This window comes from Ochotona curzoniae, unplaced genomic scaffold (assembly GCF_017591425.1).
Source record: "Ochotona curzoniae isolate NIBS_2020 unplaced genomic scaffold, NIBS_Ocur_1.0 contig_64, whole genome shotgun sequence".
NCBI classification, from domain to species: Eukaryota; Metazoa; Chordata; class Mammalia; order Lagomorpha; family Ochotonidae; genus Ochotona; species Ochotona curzoniae.
In genome coordinates, this window is record NW_024466502.1 from 12,707,949 (window position 1) to 12,727,031 (window position 19,083).

The 19,083-nt window shown below is 41.0% G+C and overlaps 1 protein-coding gene across 2 annotated transcripts in view; it reads left to right on the plus strand.

The window, feature by feature from the left end:
• Nucleotides 1-18,737, plus strand: part of DCT (dopachrome tautomerase) — a 37,132-nt gene extending 18,395 nt beyond the window's left edge. The window contains exons 7-8 of one of the 2 annotated variants that reach the window (XM_040991020.1): nucleotides 14,975-15,176; nucleotides 18,559-18,737. In XM_040991020.1, the coding sequence (XP_040846954.1) occupies nucleotides 14,975-15,176; nucleotides 18,559-18,737 (381 nt within the window). The remainder of the gene's footprint in view (nucleotides 1-14,974; nucleotides 15,177-18,558) is intronic. The other variant, XM_040991021.1, reaches the window with a different exon arrangement.
• The last annotated feature ends 346 nt before the right edge of the window (nucleotides 18,738-19,083 follow it).

Sequence of the window (19,083 nt, forward strand, 5' to 3'; positions counted from 1 at the left end):
CACTGCTGCAATAGATCAATGAGGAAGTAAGATACTTCAAAAGAGAAGCAGACCCCATTCACGGTACATTTATTCCAGTGTATTACAATTGTTCTACTTTATGATTAATCTTTCACTGTGCCTAATTTGTACAGTAAACCTCAGCATTAGTATGTATGAGAAAAAACCAACATATTCTAGAGTTCAGTAATGTCTGTGGTGTTGGGCATTCATTGAGCGCCTGGCACATACATCTTGTAAATATGGAGGGACTGCCGTGGTTGAACAGGTGGGGTTTATTTCTGTTTGTGGTGAGCTGATAGAGGAGATGAAGAGCTCATTGGGTGTCGTAGAAGCCTAGCAGGGGAGTCACGGTTGTGGCATAGCACATTAGGCCACTGCCTTCAGTGACAGCATCCTGTATGGCACCTGTTCAAGTTCCAGTTTCTTAAAGTGGAGAAGCTCCTTACCAATGTGCCTGGGAAAGCAGCAGAGGATAGCCCAAATGCATGGGTCCCTGAACCCATGTGGGAGACCTGGATGGATGTCCTGGCTTGTGGCTCCTGGCTTCAGCCTCGCCCAGCCCTGCCATGTGGTCATTTGGGGAACGAATTAGTGGATGGAATATCTGTGTGTGTGTGTGTGTCCCTCTTTCTCTGTACTGCTGTCAGTTTTTCAAATAAATAGAATACTTTATTTTTTTTAAGGAAGCCTGACAGGTTATGGGTTCATACTGTGTTGTTTAGGGGTAGGATTGAAGGCATTTTGCTCTGGGTAGGATGCCATGAGGAAGCACGGTGATTGTATGATGGTGTATTCCAATCCTTCTTAGGTACAGGTGGCAGGTTGGATGGTGGAAGCTGTACCTGTCAAAGCCGCAGTGCTCATGTGGATTAGCCAGGAGAGGGCTGCTAGGTATTTTCAGAGTTTGCATTTTGTCTGAGCTTGGGCATGGTTGAGGAACTGCCTTGGTTTCATCCCACTTCACTACTGCCTCACAGTGGCCTTGTCTGGTATTGATGTTCTGTGGTAAAATGGAGCTCCAGCTGATAACACTGCGAGCTCCTGGCTGTCGGAAACTGCTTTTTAGTTCTTTAGTACAGCTCACTCAGTCGGCTTGGGGTTCAGATGATGTACACACTTGGCTTCCAGCTGCTGCAACCCAGTGTTCTGGCTTGACAGTTAAACCTTACCATAATTTTATGCCACCTGCTTTCAAGTTCTATGTCTTGGACAGATAGTTAAGGGAGCAGCTACAAATGGGGAAATTTCACCTCTTATTCTTTTTCATTTTGCCATCATTTTGACTTTATATTATGCAGTTCAGATTATATTACAATTTTTTTTAAGGCTGTGTATTTTTCAGAATTTTTCTCACCTAAATGTGAATCTCAGTGATGTATCTTAGTTTAGGCTGCCATGAAATAATGCCACAGACATTGGCCTTATGTGCAGGTGTATATCTCACAGGTTCAGAGCCTGGGAGGTCTGAGATTGAGGCCCATTTGACATGGCTGGTGGTGAAGGATCTTTCCCAGGCCTCTTGGCTGCATCTATGTGTGGTGATGGGATGGGAATTAGCTCTCTAATGTCTCTTCTTCTGATGCTTTTACACATGTCACTTGAGTTCTATGACCTCACCAAACCCAATAATCTCCTTATAAGGCCCTCGCCAAATACCAGGCACATTAAATTGAGTCGTTCACATATGAATTCGGGTGGACTATTAAACCTGCAGTACCATGAAGTCTTCAACCATCACTTCTACTCTGTTGCACTCATTAAAGTCTGTATGGCATGGAAGTGACACCAGATTACATTTCTAAGTGGTTTTATTCAGTCCTGACTTGTGCAGATTTGGAAATGTCACAGAACAATGTGGAGCATCTGTTCCTGCTCCCTGCAAGATGTGGGTCACATGTCCTGACTGGTGGGAAAAGGTGTTGTGCCCATTAAGTTGACTCAGGTAACTGTCAAGGGCAATGAAATGTTATCATAAAAATGATGATGTGTTTTGTGGTAGCTGGTGGTGAAGAATTAGACAACTATGTATTGGGTTTGAATTTCCAATTCTTAATTATCTTGTTCTCAATAATACACAGTTGTGTCCCAAGGCAAGCACTAACGAGGGCCAAGTCACAGGTATTTCAAGGTGATTCATGGGTTTTGGCCAACCCAGGTATAAAAGAAAATTGGAGCTGGGAAGAGGGAGAATAGGGGTGTGTCTTCCACTAACTCCAAGCTTGTCCAATTCTGAGTAGCTTTCTGGGGCTCTAGATGAATGTACTGCCGAAGCGAGCTTGGAGGAGCCTTGAGGAAGAAGCAATTGGTTGAGACAATCCTTTGTGAAAATGCTTCTTCTTTATATTTATGCAACAGCCGTAAATGAAGAAGGGATCAGGCGTGCGGACCGGCCTCTGACCTGGTGCGGTCTTTTGTGAGGTCCCCGCTCCTGTCTCTGCTGTTTTCTGCTCTACCCAGTGGTTCCGAATAGACATTTCAGGGCTCATTTCTGGCCCCCTCTCAGCTTAGGCCAGGAATTTCTGCTCTCCACTTTCTGTGCTATTTAACCATCCAATTTGTCTCTAGATATATTTTCATGGTAATACATATTTTTCAGCGACATAAATTGTACACACAATCCATATGCATAAGGAAAAATGTCATAATACTTCTCATCCAGTATTCCAAAATATTTGGAGGACAGAAACTTCTTCTGACAAACTGGAAATCTCTTCCGCGTTGATGCTGTTTATTTGATTTGCAGTGCCATAAGCTTTCAGGACTACCACACCATCTCCTTCCTTTGGGGAGCTAGCAACATTTCTCGGTAACTGACCAGACAGAAGAGATTTTAGGCTTCCCAGGCCAACCGATCTATTTTGCAACTCCATCCTTGCAGTATAAAAGCAGCCACAGTGAGAGTACCATTGCAGTAAAACCCGATTTACAGAAACCACAGCTAGTGGGCGCTATGTGGTGGTCAAGCTTTACTCTGTGTCCACCCCCAGCCCCAACCTGCTGTGAGAGACCCTGTCCCTTTCCAGGGGGGGGTACCTCTGCGGTAGAAGGAAGCCCCATACAAATTTATGGATGAGGTATTTCACAATTTACATGTGGTTAAAGCAAACTAGCTACTTAGTTTTCCTTCTTTTTCTCTGAATAGCTTTGATATTTAAAGCTTGCCTTTCTTCAATAATATGCTATCACACACACATGAGAATGCAGCAGCCACTGCACAGTAGTTTTGGAACTCGCAATCACTTTAGGCTACTTATGAGGAGTTTTATGTTGAAGTCAATTCAGCCTTAAATGATTTTTTGTGTCTGTGTCTGTGTATGGAGATCGTGGTTGAAACATTCCAGTTAACAGAGTTATAGCTTCCGGGGTCCCAGATTTACAAGGCAATTCATGCAAATGCAATGCACATGCCATTTATTAGAATTATATTTTTATGAAATCTCTTCAAGCAAGAGAGATACAAAATCGTGTTTGATCACAACACTGAATAAAAAGAAGGTAGAATGTTAAAATACAGGGAAAACTCAGTGAATGAGTTGCTGGAAGTCTAGCATTTCTAAAGTAATTGAAGCAAAACCACACATTTTTCAAGGAAAATAAGATTAGGTCACAGTAATGCTAGGTAGGACTGTCTTCAATATTAAGTTTAGATAAAATTCAGAAAAGAAAAATAGGAAACCAATGGACCATAAAGTTAAATAGTTAGCTGCCAAGAAAGAAACTGTTGTAGATTGTGAAATTCTTCCTGATTTTTAGACACTGTTGTTAAAAGTACGTTTGGAGAATGGACATTTAGCCTAGCAGTGAGGACTCCTGCAACCCACACTGGCGTACTGGACTCTGAGTCCCCAGGGTGTGACTGCAGCTTCCTGCTGGGATGGTCCCACTAACTGAACTTGTGCAGCTCGCATGTGAGACCTGGACAAATTACTGGGCTGGTTTTGGCACAGTGAGTGATTGCTGGCTCTTGCAGGCATTCCGGAAGTGAATCAGTACAAGGAAGCTCTCTTTTCCATGTATCTCTAATTTTCTTTCTCTCAAGTAATTTTTTTTTTTAAAGAAAAGTGTATTTGAATGAGACAAACGCAATATTTGTCATTCTCTATATGACTTCTTTCACTTAATAGAATAGTCCCCTGGCATTATCCATGTTATTGCAAATGACAAGAAATTACTGTTTCATGACCTAATCATGGTGCATTGTGCTTGTGTGCTGCAGTTTCTTTATCCATGTTGATGGATACTTCAGTTGATTTCATAGTTGATCTGTATGAAGAGTGTTTCAATAAACCGGGCAACACAAATAAATAATCCCTTTGGTATAATGAATTCATTGCCTTTGGATTTCTATCCAACAGGGAATTGTTGAATCAAATGGCACTTTTATTTTTGATTTTTGCAAGGAGCCTGCATACTTGTTTCCATAATGACTGTGGTGATTGACAGTCTTACCAATAATATGTAAGGGTTCTGTTTTCTCAATATCTTTGGCAATGCATAGCTTTTGTCTTAGCAATAGATGGTGTTTTACAGAGATGGGCTCTCGCTGTGGTGTGGGTGTCTCCTTGGAGACTGCATTCCTTCATTTCTTCACTGGCTGGGAGGTCCGCAGGGGCATGGATGATACCTGCAGAACAGCTCTGATATTTGTTTTGAAACTTGTGCACAAATTTTAAGAGCACTAACATAAATGCATGGCTTTCTTGCATTTTTATTTCTTAACAATGGCAATAACTAGATAAAATGGCATGTATGTTTGCAGGGAAATGGAATTAAGAGAGTTTATTTAGTAACAAAAGAATTGAAATACATGTATAATTTTTTCATAATGTGTATTGTTATGAACACTTTGATTATCCTTTGTGTAAAATACTTCTGAATTAGTGTGAATTTTATTGAAAAGTTTAAAAGAAATCATGTAACATTGAGTTTTTCTCTATAGAAATGAAATACTAAAGACAGATCATTTTATTATTAAATAAAATCATAGATTGTTTTAGGAATTAAAATCACATTTTTGAGTCAAATATGTTTGTTGGTTTAATGATTGTTATATTATTTGTAATTACAGCAATATTTGTGAAAAGTTTCAAAGTGTCCATAATTACAACTGAATTTTCAATTTATTTTTATATTCCCATACACTTTATACAATTATAATTATCATTACCCTTTACCATTTCTCTATTACTCCAGGCATATTTTTACAAATATACATTCAAATATGTTTTATGTGTTTGTTGAAATGAGGTTGTATACTAGAGACACTTTTGTGTTTTTCCTTTTCGTTTTTATTGTATATCGGTTCATTAAAGGGCTTTCTTGTTCCTTTTATTTTTAAGATGTTTAGTTATATGGATTTATTCTGAAACTGAAGCAGTCTCCTATTTATGGTCCTAGGCTGTTTTGTGCTGGCGTAACAAAGGTCCGAGGCTGAGTCACAAAGGAAACTGACTGACTGGCTCGCACATCTGTAGGTCTAAGAGCAAGATGTGCTCATCCCTGACAGGTGTAAGCGAATGGAGTGTGTCAGGAAGCAAGGGGGAATTCAGACAGGCAAACTCACTTTCCGTACATGCAATCCACTCCCACAGTGACAATCCAGGCCTGCGAGAACCAGAGCTTAAATACTACCATTCTCTAGGGGGATCTCTCATGATCTCATAGCCTCTCAGAGATCACAACCTTCCCCTCCCCCCCCCCCCGCCAGATGGGAATTAAACTTCCTCATGAATTTTAGTGGAGACAAACAACATGCAAACCATAGCAGGTGCTTAGGTGATTTCTCTTTTGTTTTTTTTTGGTTTTTTTTTTTTTTTTGCTGTCCAACAATGCTCCAACTAATAACCCTGAAAATGTTCAATAAGTAGAGTCGAAGCACTGGGCTAAAGGATGGACCAGTAAGTTGCAAATGTGGTAGATGGTGCTGGTGTGTCTTTCAATCTAACAGATAAGAACATTTCATTGGGTCTTAGTTTGCATTTCTCTCCTTATGAAGTCCAACATCTTTTCATACAATTAACACTCTTTTTGTGTTTCATTTTCTGTAATCTGTTTATGAAGTAGTGTGATTTCTGGAAAATGTAAGGACTAGTAAAGATTGAAGAACCAGAATTAGTGTAAATAATTTTTGATTAAGTGAAAAACTCAACCATCTCTTTAGACATTTGGCTTTTCTGCAACACTTAATATCGGATTTTTCCCTCCCCCCCCTTTTTTTTGAGATTTATTTATTCTCATTAGAAAAGCAGACTTTCAGAGAAGGAGACAGAGAGATAAAAGATCTTCCATCTGCTGGTTCACTCCCCAAGTGGCCACAGTAGCAGAGCTGAGCAGACCTGAAGTCAGGAGTCAGGAGCTTCTTCCGGGTTTCTGATGAAGGAAGGTTCAGGGTCCTAAGGTTTTGGGCCGTCCTCTATTGCTTTCTCAGGCCACAAGCAGGGAGCTGGATAGAAAGTGGAACATCTAGGATATAAATTGGCACCTATTTGGGATCCTGGCACATGCAAGGCAAGGATTTTAGCTACTGAGCCATCGTGCTGGTCCCAATACCTAGTCCTTTAAAGATATATTTTCTAAGTTTCATTGTGGGACACTAATAATCACTGACCTAATATACCCCAACCTCTTGATGCTCAATGAACTTCTGTTAGGAGACTGACATGACAGAACATTTATCCTGTGACAGCCCCTATGCTAGATAGCATGCTATATTAATTACTTTCACAAACATGTGCATAACCAACTCCTCTGCTGTTTAAACATGCGGAAATGAAGTGCAAAAAGAGTAAAAGATGCGTTCTAGGTCATCTCCACCCACAAGTGACTGAGGAGAAATTATGAAAAGAATTTTTTTTTTTTACTTACAAATTTTCCCATGCGCAGTCTGCTTACTACAGTTTTGCCGTTTGTCAGTTTGAACAGTTCTTAACTTGATTCCTTCACCGTTGGCTTCATTATGGCTGAGGTAATTCTGTCCTGTTAGATCACGTTGGTAAGAATGAGCACTAACTGGTAAAAGGCAGGCCTGAATAGTTTGCATGACTTTTGGAACTATGACTATTAGTTTTATTATCAGTATATTTTTATGTTTTTAAAGAACCATATATTCTTACTTACTATATCGATTAAAATATAACCTTTTAATTTTATTTATTTACTCTTTTAATTGAAAAGAGGAGGACAAGAGAGAAATCTTCCATCCGTTAGTTCTGTCTTGAATGTCCGCAACATCCAGGGTTAAGCTGAAGGACTAGAACTCAGCCTGGGTCGCCCAGATGAGTGACAGGGACCCAAGTGCCTGACCTATTGTCAGATAACTCCCAAGGTGCGCATTACCAGGAAGCTGGCATTGGAAGTGGAGTGGGGAACTCCTCTACAGGAAGATGTGGGCCCCCCTCATAGCATCTTAACTGCTGGGTCCAACACCTGCCCCTCACATTGGTGGCTGAATGCCTGTTTGCAAAGGGCATCAGGGCTGGTTGGATTGCTGTGGCTCAGTCTAGGAGACCATTTTTGATTTTTGAACTAGGCAATTACTGTCATCTAAATGAGTTCTTTTCAACTCTAGGCTCTTTAAGGGAAACATACTCTGTTGCAAAGAACTAAACTTCAACTAATAGATGCTCTGCTAAGATGGACTATACACTTAATTACCGATTAAATGAAGTACAAATGTCATGACAAGCATAATTTGTATACAAATCTAAGATAGTTCTTAGGTTGAGTTTCCTTGTCCTCAAGTTGTGATGATTTCAAAGCCAAAAATGACCCTGGAGTGGCTTAGTCTCTACCTAGAATTCTTCTAGCATCACTTTAGTCCTCTGCAACATGTATTGCTTGCTTGTGATGCATATTGATCTGGCCACTTCTCTTAAAGTTGACAAATGATAGTGCAACTCAGCTTTTGACTTCCGTTTGCATCTGTTCAAATTTGATCTTTATAGCACAAACTTTCTTAAGGATTTGGTAACTGAAGTTTTAATTCTCTTGATACGTCTTTATGTGATGCTATTATATTTTGTATATAATGCACAGGGGTTTTTCAAAACTTCATGGAAAACATGTCTTATGCTACTATACAAAGGTATGTAGGAGGATGTTTTCCCATGTATCTCCTTCAACATACTTTTCTGTTCTGTCTGCTCAGAGTGCAGTGAGAGGGAGGATAGGGAAGAGTAAATATAGACAAATGCACCCACACAGGAACCACATGCCACCCTTGCTGAGCGCTAAGACATTATTGCTCAAAGGCCCTTCCTATCATGGACGGTGGGTTAGTATGCTCAAGCTGCTATAACAAAAATATCCTATCCCTGTGGCTTTGATATCAAGCATTTGTTTCTGACAGCTCTGGAGCCCAGTTAGTCCAGGACCAAAGTACTGGCAGGTTTGGTGTGTGGTGAAGACTTTCGTGTTCACAGAAGGCTGTTGTTTTAGCTCTGTTCTCACATGACTGAAAGAGAGAACGTGTTTTCTGGGACCTCTTTGAGGAAGGCACCAATTCCATGTGTGAGGGCTCCACTCTCATGGCTTAATCAGTTCCCAAAGACTCTGCCTCTTAGCATCATCACAGTAGGAGTTGGGATTTAGCAGAGGAAGTAGGGGGAGGGATCCACTCCTCTAGTCTGCGTGGTAACCATTCTTATTGCTCTGTGGAGTGACTACTTCCTCCCTGGCAGAGCTTAACCAGCTGGGTAGAAGTTTGGCTGTTGCTTAGCTATTTCATGTCTCCCGTCTATGGATTATGAAAGGAAACCAAGCATCCTGTTTCAAATCCTTGATAGAAAAGTCACGAATAAAAATAAAATTCCCCAAATAACAACCACAATTCAATGAGTATTTTGGGAATGGAATTGTTTAGAGTTCTATCATTTAGAAATTCTGACTTGACTTTTTAATCCAAGCCTTTCCCACTCCAGAGTTCCCATATGCAACTGTGTTCGTGTCTGTCACACGACTTTTAAGCAACCACTTCTGAATTCTTAGCTCTCACCCTCAGAGGATCAGGCAAGTATCATTTACTCTGATTACACAGTAATGTACAGTGTGATTCACTCTGATTACAAATGATGTCTACTGAATTCCTAAATAAACTCAACTGATGGAAGGCCATGTCCTGGCCTTTGGCAGTCAATGTGCAGCTTCACAGCATCTTGGATTTTTGTGACTGCTTTTCTCTGGGCACAGAAAATTTTCATTTTACCAGTGTGATAGGAATCTGAATTTACAGCTATCTAAGTTGGAACTCTTTCACAGTAAGTTTGCCCTCCAGTGATCTCGACCAAGAGATGCACACATTCTTGTATTTTATTTTCTTCATGCCTGCAAGGACAATATTCACTGATTGATTGCTTTCTTCTGCAAGGGTATGTTAATTTTTTTTCACCTCGAAAGCACATGAATTCTTGTTTTCTTCAATATTCCTCCCAAGTTGACATCTAGTATATATTTTCCTTCCTGCACTTATTATTATTTTATTGGAATAAGAGAGAATAGATTCATATACCAAAATTTGGAACCTCATTTCTGAATCATTCATTTTCTAGTACTACAATGTGGCTATGTGTCTTCACAGCAGAGAAAGGCAACAACAGTGGGTTTTTACTTCTACTTCTTAGCCTCAAATGATCTTTCACCTTTACACAGATATTGACTGAGCTCACTTTCACTTTGTGTCTAATAGAGACACAGTTTGTTTTTCAGGAGCTATCCTAGGTCTCTTGTTGAGGAACAGTGTCCACGACTTTAACAAAGCCATCAATTCCGTAAATTGCACTTCTTCTCTCTATAGCCTGTAGATACATTATTGCTTGTAACATATTATTTACTGTATTCTCTGCATCTTCTCAGCATTCCTTAATTACAGAGGATGTATATCAATCATTCCTAAATGCATCCTATAAATTGGTAACTCTGCTCAGAGTTCCTGCTAGAGTATTTATTGTATGATGCTGTAAGGCTTTCTGAGAACTGTAATTTCCCATTGTTTTGCCATGTTCTTTGACTTTCCTGTCTGAACTACTTTAGATTCTTGTTTCCCCTTAATTATTTCCACTTTGCATCAGGTGACCTCTGGTTGCTGGCTTCTTTCATTACTGCCTCTGACTTCTTTATAGAGTCTTAAATTCATCACAATTTCATCTCTGACTTGAACTTAGTTGGTTTCTAGAAGTGTATGATTTGTCAAAGGTCAAACTGTTTACTTTCTCCCCATTGGTAAGACCTGAGCACATTCTTTACAATTAGTTCCTTTATTTTAGTTGGCCCTGAGTATTATGTTAATAATCTCATTATAAAGTGGTGGGGTTACTGAAACAGAATATGGGAATTAAATGCTCTGAATTTAGAAACAGACTTTTTGGGTTCAAATTCTGGCTCTTCCAAATATTAATTGTCTGATGTTGACATATCTGCATTTTTATTATTTATGTAGAATGTATTTATTATGTAATAATGTAATGGACTGAATTGGGTCCCTAACCACCCCCACCCGCACAAAGTCAAACATAGAAGTTCTAGTACGTAGTACCTCAGGATATGACTTTGGAAGTGGATTAGTTGCAGAAGTAGTTAGTTAAGATCATCTTGGAATAGGTTAGGTTTCTAAAAGGAGTGGCATCTTTGTCCAGTTTTTGCTGCTATGCAGAACACATAAAATGGGTAATTTACCAACAATAAAAGTTCATGTGGCAAATGGTTCCAAAGGCTGAGAAGGCACCTGAAGGGAGCTTTTCTGGTGTGTTGTAACATGGTGGGAGGGCAAGGGGCTGTGCAAGTTAGAGAGAGGCAATCAGAGGAAATGATCCTCCCCCCTCCCGCCACTTTTTTTAATCAGGAGTTACTCTCACCTGTTTATGCAATCATGGTATTGATTTGCTCATGAGGACAGAGTTCTCATGAACTAACTACTTTTAAAGTAGTTAGTTCTTTCTTTTTTTAAAAAAATACCATTAAGATGACAATAGAAGGTCAATAATTTTGGAGAAGACACCTAAACCACCACAAATCATCTCATTAGAAGGGGGAAATGTATGTGAAGAGGAAGACAGCGGTCAGCAAGCCAACAGTGGTCAGTGTGAGCCAAGCACCTGCAGTAAGGGCAGAGGTGTGCTGCAGGCTCCAGCCTACAGCACTGAGAGCAAGTACAGAGACAACACACAGCTTGTTTGAGGAATCAGGATGCCCCTGTGGGCACAGTGCTGAGCGTGGTGTGTGACACAGAGCAAGCGCTAACAGGTATTCATTAAACTAGGTGTAAAGTGCTAGAAACAGTGCACATTGGCTGTATGTATGCAATATGTGATTTCTGAGTCCCCATGTGGTACTAATGAAGTAATCCTCATGAAAATAGCCTTTTGATGCATTCTTCTTGCTTGGAAGAGCCAGGTTAGCTGTGCTCCGGGCTGGGGTCTGTCCTTGATATTTACAGTTTGCACTCATCACTCGTCATCAGGTCAGTGGACTGTGTCCTTCCCATTTCAAACCACACCACTAGCCCCCTTTGAGCATGTCTGACCTCTCCCTGGGGAGTAAAATCTGCCTTGTCTACACCTGCTGCAGGTAAACAGGAGCCTGTAAGATCATTCACAGACCTCTTTCTTTCCTTTTGAACATCTGCTGGCGCATAACAGATCACTCCAACCCTTGATGGCTTGAAGCGATTTCTGGGTCAGAAATTTGGGAAGGCTTTGACCGAGCAGCCATAGTTCAGGATCATTTGGTAACGTTGCAGACAGATGGTGCTGATGTTGAAGAAGTGGTGGGCTGGCCAGTCATCTGTCATTCTCTCTGTCTTCCTGAAATCTCAGAACTTCTCCACAGAGTCTGTTCTGGTAGGTTTGGGATTCCTTACAGCATGGCTACTTGGGACAGTTGGACTGCTTTTCTGTGAGGGTTCAGGACTCAGGCACACGATAGGCCTGTACTTTAAGATCTAACTTCAAAAATCAGACAGTGTCACTTCTGCATTTTATTGCTTGCAAGACAAAAAAAAATCACTGAGTTTCTAGGTGAGAGCCATACCCAACTATTGATGAGGCTATAGCAAGATTTTCGAAAATCATGTGATTTGAGACGTATTATGTGACCCTTTGGGGGAAATGCATTGTATGTACCTTTACATGCTTCCTCTATGCCTCAAATCTTAAAGATTTGCTCAGCTCCCTAGAACAAAGACATCAAATTACAGAAGCCAATTAAATGAGATTTACTTTTCCTCTGTGGAAAGTAGCCTCACCAGCAGGCAGCCGAGGGCTGCTGTGGAAACTCTGTGGTCTCCATTTGTCTTTTTGCTCTACCATTCTCAATGAGCGGCATAACCTGACTACAGAAGCTGCAGCCATCACATCACATCCTGAGGAGTAGCAAGGAGAAATGGGAAGGCAAAATAATAGACTTTTCAGATGAATATCTGCTTTTATTCATAGACACTCCATCCAGTGAGTTTCAGCTAAATTTCATGTATAGCTTGGCGTATTGTTTCCCCCCAAAATGTAAAAGAAGTTTCTAGGATAGATACTGGGTAAGTCTCTAAGAGCTTTCATCCTCCAGACATTCTTTCTATCTTTATTGCTTGAGCTCCCTCCCTCTCTTTTAAAAAAAGTATTTATTTATGGTAAGTCAGAGTTACGGGGCAGGATATGTGATAAGGAGAGCTATTGTCCATCAGATGATTCATTCCCTAAGTGGGTGCAATAGCTAGGGCAGGGCCAGTCTGATACCAGGAACCAGGAATTAGATCCAGGTCTCCGTCACAGGTCATAGGGACCCGAACACTTAAGCCATCTTCCACTGCTTTCCCGGTCACATTGGTAGGAAGCTGGAGTGGAAACAGAGCGGCTAGGATCCGAATTTGCACTTTCACAGCATGTCAGCATTGTGGGAAGCAGCTTAGCATATTAGGGACACTGTGTGAGTGCTGGACTCCATGCTTGGGGGCAAGACCTCACTTTGATGCCCAAAGACTCCTCTGGCTATACTTGGAACCTGGAACATGAGTTCCCTTCCTGAGACTGTTCCGCTCTTTTCCCCAGTCTGCTCTGGAGTTTCCGGGCTCAGGACCTTTTAGGTGTCTGTTTCAGGGATCTACAGGAGCTACTATTCCAGGTCTGGTGCCTCTCTCAAAGACGTCTTTGCCTGAGCTGTGGTGTAGAAGACATTGGTCACTTCGATGGCCATGCTTTCTTCCAAAGCTGTTGCTGAGGCAATGAATTCTAGGCCTTTCCGCCTTTGGGCCTTGGCCTTTGCTACCCAAAGCCAAGATTACAGAATTCAAAAAATCTTTTATCTCTCACAAAGCTCAGACCTTATAATTTGATGCTTTGGTTTAAAAAATCATTATCTATGCCATGAACTTTAAAAATCCATTCAGGAAAGAAATCCCTTCAGTAAATCACTTGATTCCTTTCTGTATCCTGATCTAGCCTCAGGAGGCAGCACAGGCAGAGCGAACTCTGCTGCCTGGAAAAGGGAAGTCTAGTAAAAATAAGGGTGAAGGAGCCAGGGGTAAGACTTGAAAATCTTGTATATTAAAATAAGCAAGACTAACTCCGCTAGGACAGAATAATGAAAACAATTTAGAAGTGCAAAAAGCAAAGTATTTGGACTAGGGGTGGTGGTGATAGCAGAGGCAGACACTAAAACTACGGTGCCAGAAAACAGAAAGAACGGCACTACAAATGAACAAACAGCTTCAACCACTCGGGGTCCCTTAGGTTGAACTGTATTTGTGCGACAGGGCAGGGGTGGGAGGTGGAGGGGATGGGACCAGGTAGGCAGAGAGAGGCCAAAGGTTGTTCTACTTTTCTATTAGGAAACGATTTTTCTTTCTTTCCTTTCAGAACTGAAATAATGCCCGGGAATGGGGGATCAATATTTATGCAAACAGAGCGGCTTTGTGTGACACTGTCTTCAGCCAACAGACAGTAAATATTGATTTACTCTAAGCTGCAAGCTAGGCCTGAGACATCAAAAATGAAAAGGCATTCTCTTTGACTTTCACAAGCTAGAGACCTTGTTTTTTTGGGGGGTGGGGAGGGGGGAAGATAGACAAATGACAAGATGCAGCGTGATTTGATCAGTGTTACAAATGTGGTACAGCATGTGGTGGGGAGCAGACATTGGACACACGCTTATTGAAATACACACCTCCCTACTTCGATGTGACAGGCCCAAACTTGACAGCTCTGGGAATCTGGGCAGCGAGAGGGAGAATCAGGCACCGGCCTGAGCTTGCTGAACTCCAAGGGCAGGGCTGCCAAATGAACTCACACTGGAGACGTTTGGGCTGGGCTGAACTCTCACATTTATATCCTGCTGCTAAACCAAGGCTATAATCTGCAAATTTTGCTATTAATATTTTAAAGCATAGTAATTGCTGTATTTGAGAACAACTTTAATAGCTTCCTTGAGAAAATAAAAAGGAGCATGGTGTGTATTACATTTTTAGACTTCCTTTTGTAGGCATTCAAATGAGAAGGTTATAAAAGCAGTAGATAGAATGATACTCTTGAGAAGAAAGATTCAAAAACACATTTTGGAGATTTTCCTTCCTCTTTCATTGTTGTCCGTTTATATTGCAATACCAGGATGTGCAAGCTTTCCCTTCTCTTCTGCTAAACCAAAGCACCTGCTTATTGACAAGAGTATATATCTTACCATCCTTGGTTTTTCTGAAATTAATAATCAGTACAAAGATGTTGAAGACCTCATATCTTTCCAAACCCATGCTAGCTCTCTGACATGAACTTTCTCCTGTTCATTGATATGTAAGTTTGCAATCTTTGTGGGAGAGGTTTGGCCATCCATTCTTGAAAACTTGACTAAAAAATGCTACTGTGCCTGTCATTATGGTTGGATGTGTTCTGGAGTTGGTCCTCCTATCCCAGGAGCTCCGCCCACTCCTGCTCCAGTCAAATGTGGCTGGTGGGGACTGAGCCATGGGTGTCAGACACTGTGTTAACTCGTCTTGCAGGTCCTTCACTCCTTCACTGATGCCATATTCGATGAGTGGATGAGAAGGTATAATCCTCCCGTAGAAGCCTGGCCTCAGGAGCTGGCACCCATTGGCCACAACCGCCTGTACAACATGGTGCCCTTCTTCCCTCCAGTGACAAACGAAGAGCTCTTTGTAACCACAGACCAGCTCGGCTACACCTACGCCATTGATCTGCCTGGTACGCCTAACACAACTTCTAAATGGGTGATTCATTGGGCTTCTAAAGGAGCTTACTTTCTTTTCAACATTAACAGAGACCTTTAAGTGCAGCACTCAGGCCTAGTTAAGTTTATTGGCCATTTTCTAGAATATATGTACTTAACAAAATGAGCCATTAAACTACTAATTAAACATCAGAAAGGGAGTAGTTGGCTGATTCTCGGTTTAGAAAGCTATAGGCTATTAAGAGACCTTGTTTCACAGAGGACCTATCTACTCCTACTTGCAACATGATGAATCTATGTGCGTTAATAAGGATTAATCAAAGAAACTGTCCAAAGTTTGTTGTTTGAAATATCTAACCAATAAAATCATGTGTAGACAAGACTTAGGTAGGGCTGGGATTAGGTAAGGAAAAAAGGGATTTGTTTTGAACACAAACTTGTAGCAGAGGCCAAAATAGAAAAACTCCAGTCATTGAGGTAAGAAATAGTATGATGCAGTATTTTTAAAGCTGATGCCAAAATTTCAGATGAATATTAATTTTCCATGACAAAGCTTTTAATTTTTTTTTGTTTTATACACTTGCATTATCTTGTAACTGGACCAGTTTGTTCCTAACAGACTTATCTCATGCCCAACTGTGCGACATTGGTAACTCATGCCCAATGAGTGACATTGTTCTGCCAATGGGTTGGATTACATGGAACTTTATGCGTTTATTTTAAAAATTAACATTTTAAGTAACATTTTAGGATTATAGTCCTTTTATTAACCTTTCCCACTTGATTCAAATTATGGGAGGACTTTTCTTAAGGATTATACTCATTATCATTAAGTTTAATCTAAATTTAATTTTAATTTTGCTACTATTGAGATAATAGCTAAGTATATATTATTTTTTGCCATAAGTATGGTTTTTAACTTTTATTTTTGATCATGTTTTTATAGTTCATTAGGATAGGAATGGTCTAGGATTAGGAGGAAGTGGGTGAGGCCCTGTTTCCACATTTTCTCTTTATTCCTGTATCCAAGGAAAAAGGGGAGTGAGGGGAATAAGTTGTGCCCAGCTTCCCAACTGCCAGGGATCAGGCGCAGCCACCCGATGTCATCCCAGGGTTCCAGTGTGGGGCATGCTCCAAGGGTTCTACTCCAGTGGTTTTGATAGTTCTGAAATGCTGTCAGTCTCACTGGTCCACGGATGAAGAAATCCTTCCAAAATCCATTGGCTGACATAGTACACCCCAGAGTCTCCACTCACCCAGATATTTGTTGTCAACACTTGGCTGGGGTAGTTGATCAATTTGTTGTGCCATCCTTCCTCTACTATAGTACCAGATGTCCTCTGCAGACCCCGAAGGGCTTCCATATCCTCCATGTGCATCTGGACATGCTGTCCACTGCTCATCTAAGCCATTGAGAAAGCCCAGTTCTGACACATGCACTCCATGCTCAGACCACCGATCCGGTGATTCTCCCCATGGTCGGAGTTCTGAGTCCAGCAGTTCAGTTGGGGTGGATCCTCAAAGAAACTTCATCTAAGATGATCTTGGACCTGTGTGTGCTTGCCAGGATGGGATCTGGCTGACTCTACCACTCACATCAGCCCACACACACAGTGGTAGTTGTATTTACTGGGTCAGTTCTATCTCCAGCTTGTCTCTTATGTGGTCTGTCTTCTGTGGCCAACCCTGCCCACCACTCACTTGGCTTTCACATACACAAGCAGGAACTGCAGCCTAGTCAGAGTAACCCCTGTTAACCCCCTCTAGGCCTGCCCCCAGCCCTGGTTCCTGTGCTTACAGCAGACTGGTTCAGTCTGTCCCATGTCCCATTCAGCTCTCATACGTGTCAATGGGCATTGGAGCCTAGCTCAACACAGCCAACTCCACACACATGGCAGTGGGTGCTACCATCGGTCTAACCACTCCTGCCCCCAGCCCTGGTTCTCATTATTCCTAAGACCAGTCTTTTTGATCTGAGTTTTTCAGATCCTAGAATTCACCTTGTTTTTCCTTCCAGCTCTGTATTACTATTTCTTATTTTTCTAAGAAATTTGAAATATTCTTTCTTTTAGGCAGCTGGGGGCATTTCTTTCAAACTTCTTTCCCTTCTTTAAACATGACAACAATAAAAGATTTAGAATGTTCATCCTGACTTAGCTCCATTAAATCAAGCAGTACGAAAAGGCAAAGACCCAGATACACCCAGGATGGGATAATTCATCAGAACATTCAGGCACATGTCCATGTTTTAGTTGACGTACAAATTTATAAATCTACCTGGGAGAGTTGACTGTAAGTAGAAAGGGAGTAAATCCTTTCCTCCTCAACTTTCTTTTGTGAATTGCTAGCCACCAAATGATATTGACAAAAGAAAGACTAACAGAATTGCCATTTGCATTTTATTTGATGTCAATTTTTACACAACAGAAAGTCCTTCCTAGAAATGAAGTAAGGGCATCAAGAGGCAGACACACCTGGCATGTTGTATCGCATTTAAAACAAAGAACAAAAAGTTGTGGAGATGGGACAAGATGAAGAAAAGTGGGCTTTCAAGGATGGCCGGTGGTAGACACTGGTGGAACATAGGGGCTCTCTCCGGAAGTTTGGGCTGGTCTGTCTCAGTGTTGACTTAGTTTTCTTCACATTTTTAAACCATCTCGGGAGAGAGTTGGGGCCGGGCAGAGAATCTTACATTGAGATGACAGCAAGATATAGTACAAAATTTGCCAAAGTAAAGATGATTTGCTAAAAAAGGAAATAACAAATAGGTATGTGTTTACTAAAATGGAAATTGCTAACTTTGTGGAAGAGGGCTTTTACAATATCTTTGAGTAGAGGATTAGATTTAGGATTTATTGTGTGGAAGATTCAGAATTTATTCACAACTATTTAAATGGGTGCAAATACCATCTGCTTCTGCTGCAGAGTGTTTCTGGTTGTAAGAGCCAATCTGAAACTCTCCTACATTTATCACCCCATAAAAAAGGTAGAGACAATAGCAGACTTTCTCCACCTGAGGCTTGAATACTTTGCAGTTCCCCAGATACCATTTCACCATGCACTTTTACAAATGAGTTTCTAACTCACAAAAGTAGTTATATTCTTCCTCGGAGGGTTTATTCTGCATAAGCATTTATTGTAATGAATTTTAAAAATGCAATAAGCTATACTTAAATAATGGGATGCCATTTCCAACTTCCTCAAGAAAAACAATTGTGGAGATGATAAATAGTCGGTGAGGAAAGAGAAGATAAATTTTTCTCAAGCAAAAGTAGTTTTGCTTTATCAACAAAAAAAATTCACATGTAAAAGCAAATAAGTTTTTCGTTTTTTTCTTTCTATGAAAGCATCCAGCTGAAGAAAATCCTGATTGTGCCCTCTTCTCTCTTACTTTAATTTCAGTTGAAGAAACTCCAGCGTGGACCACAACCTTCTCAGTGGTTTTGGGGATGCTGGTGGCTTTGGTTGCTCTGTTTGCGCTGCTGTTTTTCCTTCAGTATAGAAGGATCCGAAGAGGTTACACACCCCTGGTGGAGACACATTTAAGCAACAAAAGATACACGGAAGAAGCCTAGGGTGTCCGTGGCTGATCCAGAGAAGAGGCCAGCCAGCTGCAGGGCTCACCAGGACAGCAATTAAGCTCATCTGAACTGTGACAATAATCTGTTTCTCTGTATTCTTCTGTAGTTGAAAACCTTTGTGGCGCTGATGACCCCAGAGAGAGAATGCTTAACTGTAGTTTCTAGTTTGACTTATTGCTAAAGAGATAGTAATACCCATGACCGAAGTAGGTTTGAGCTGACATGTTGAGGTATCTGATAAGAATTCTCCATATCAATTTAAGCCGCCTCCTGTTCTGAAAGCATCAGACAGCAACGCGAATTGATCAGATGCATTCATCTACATTTGTAGGTCAGTGTA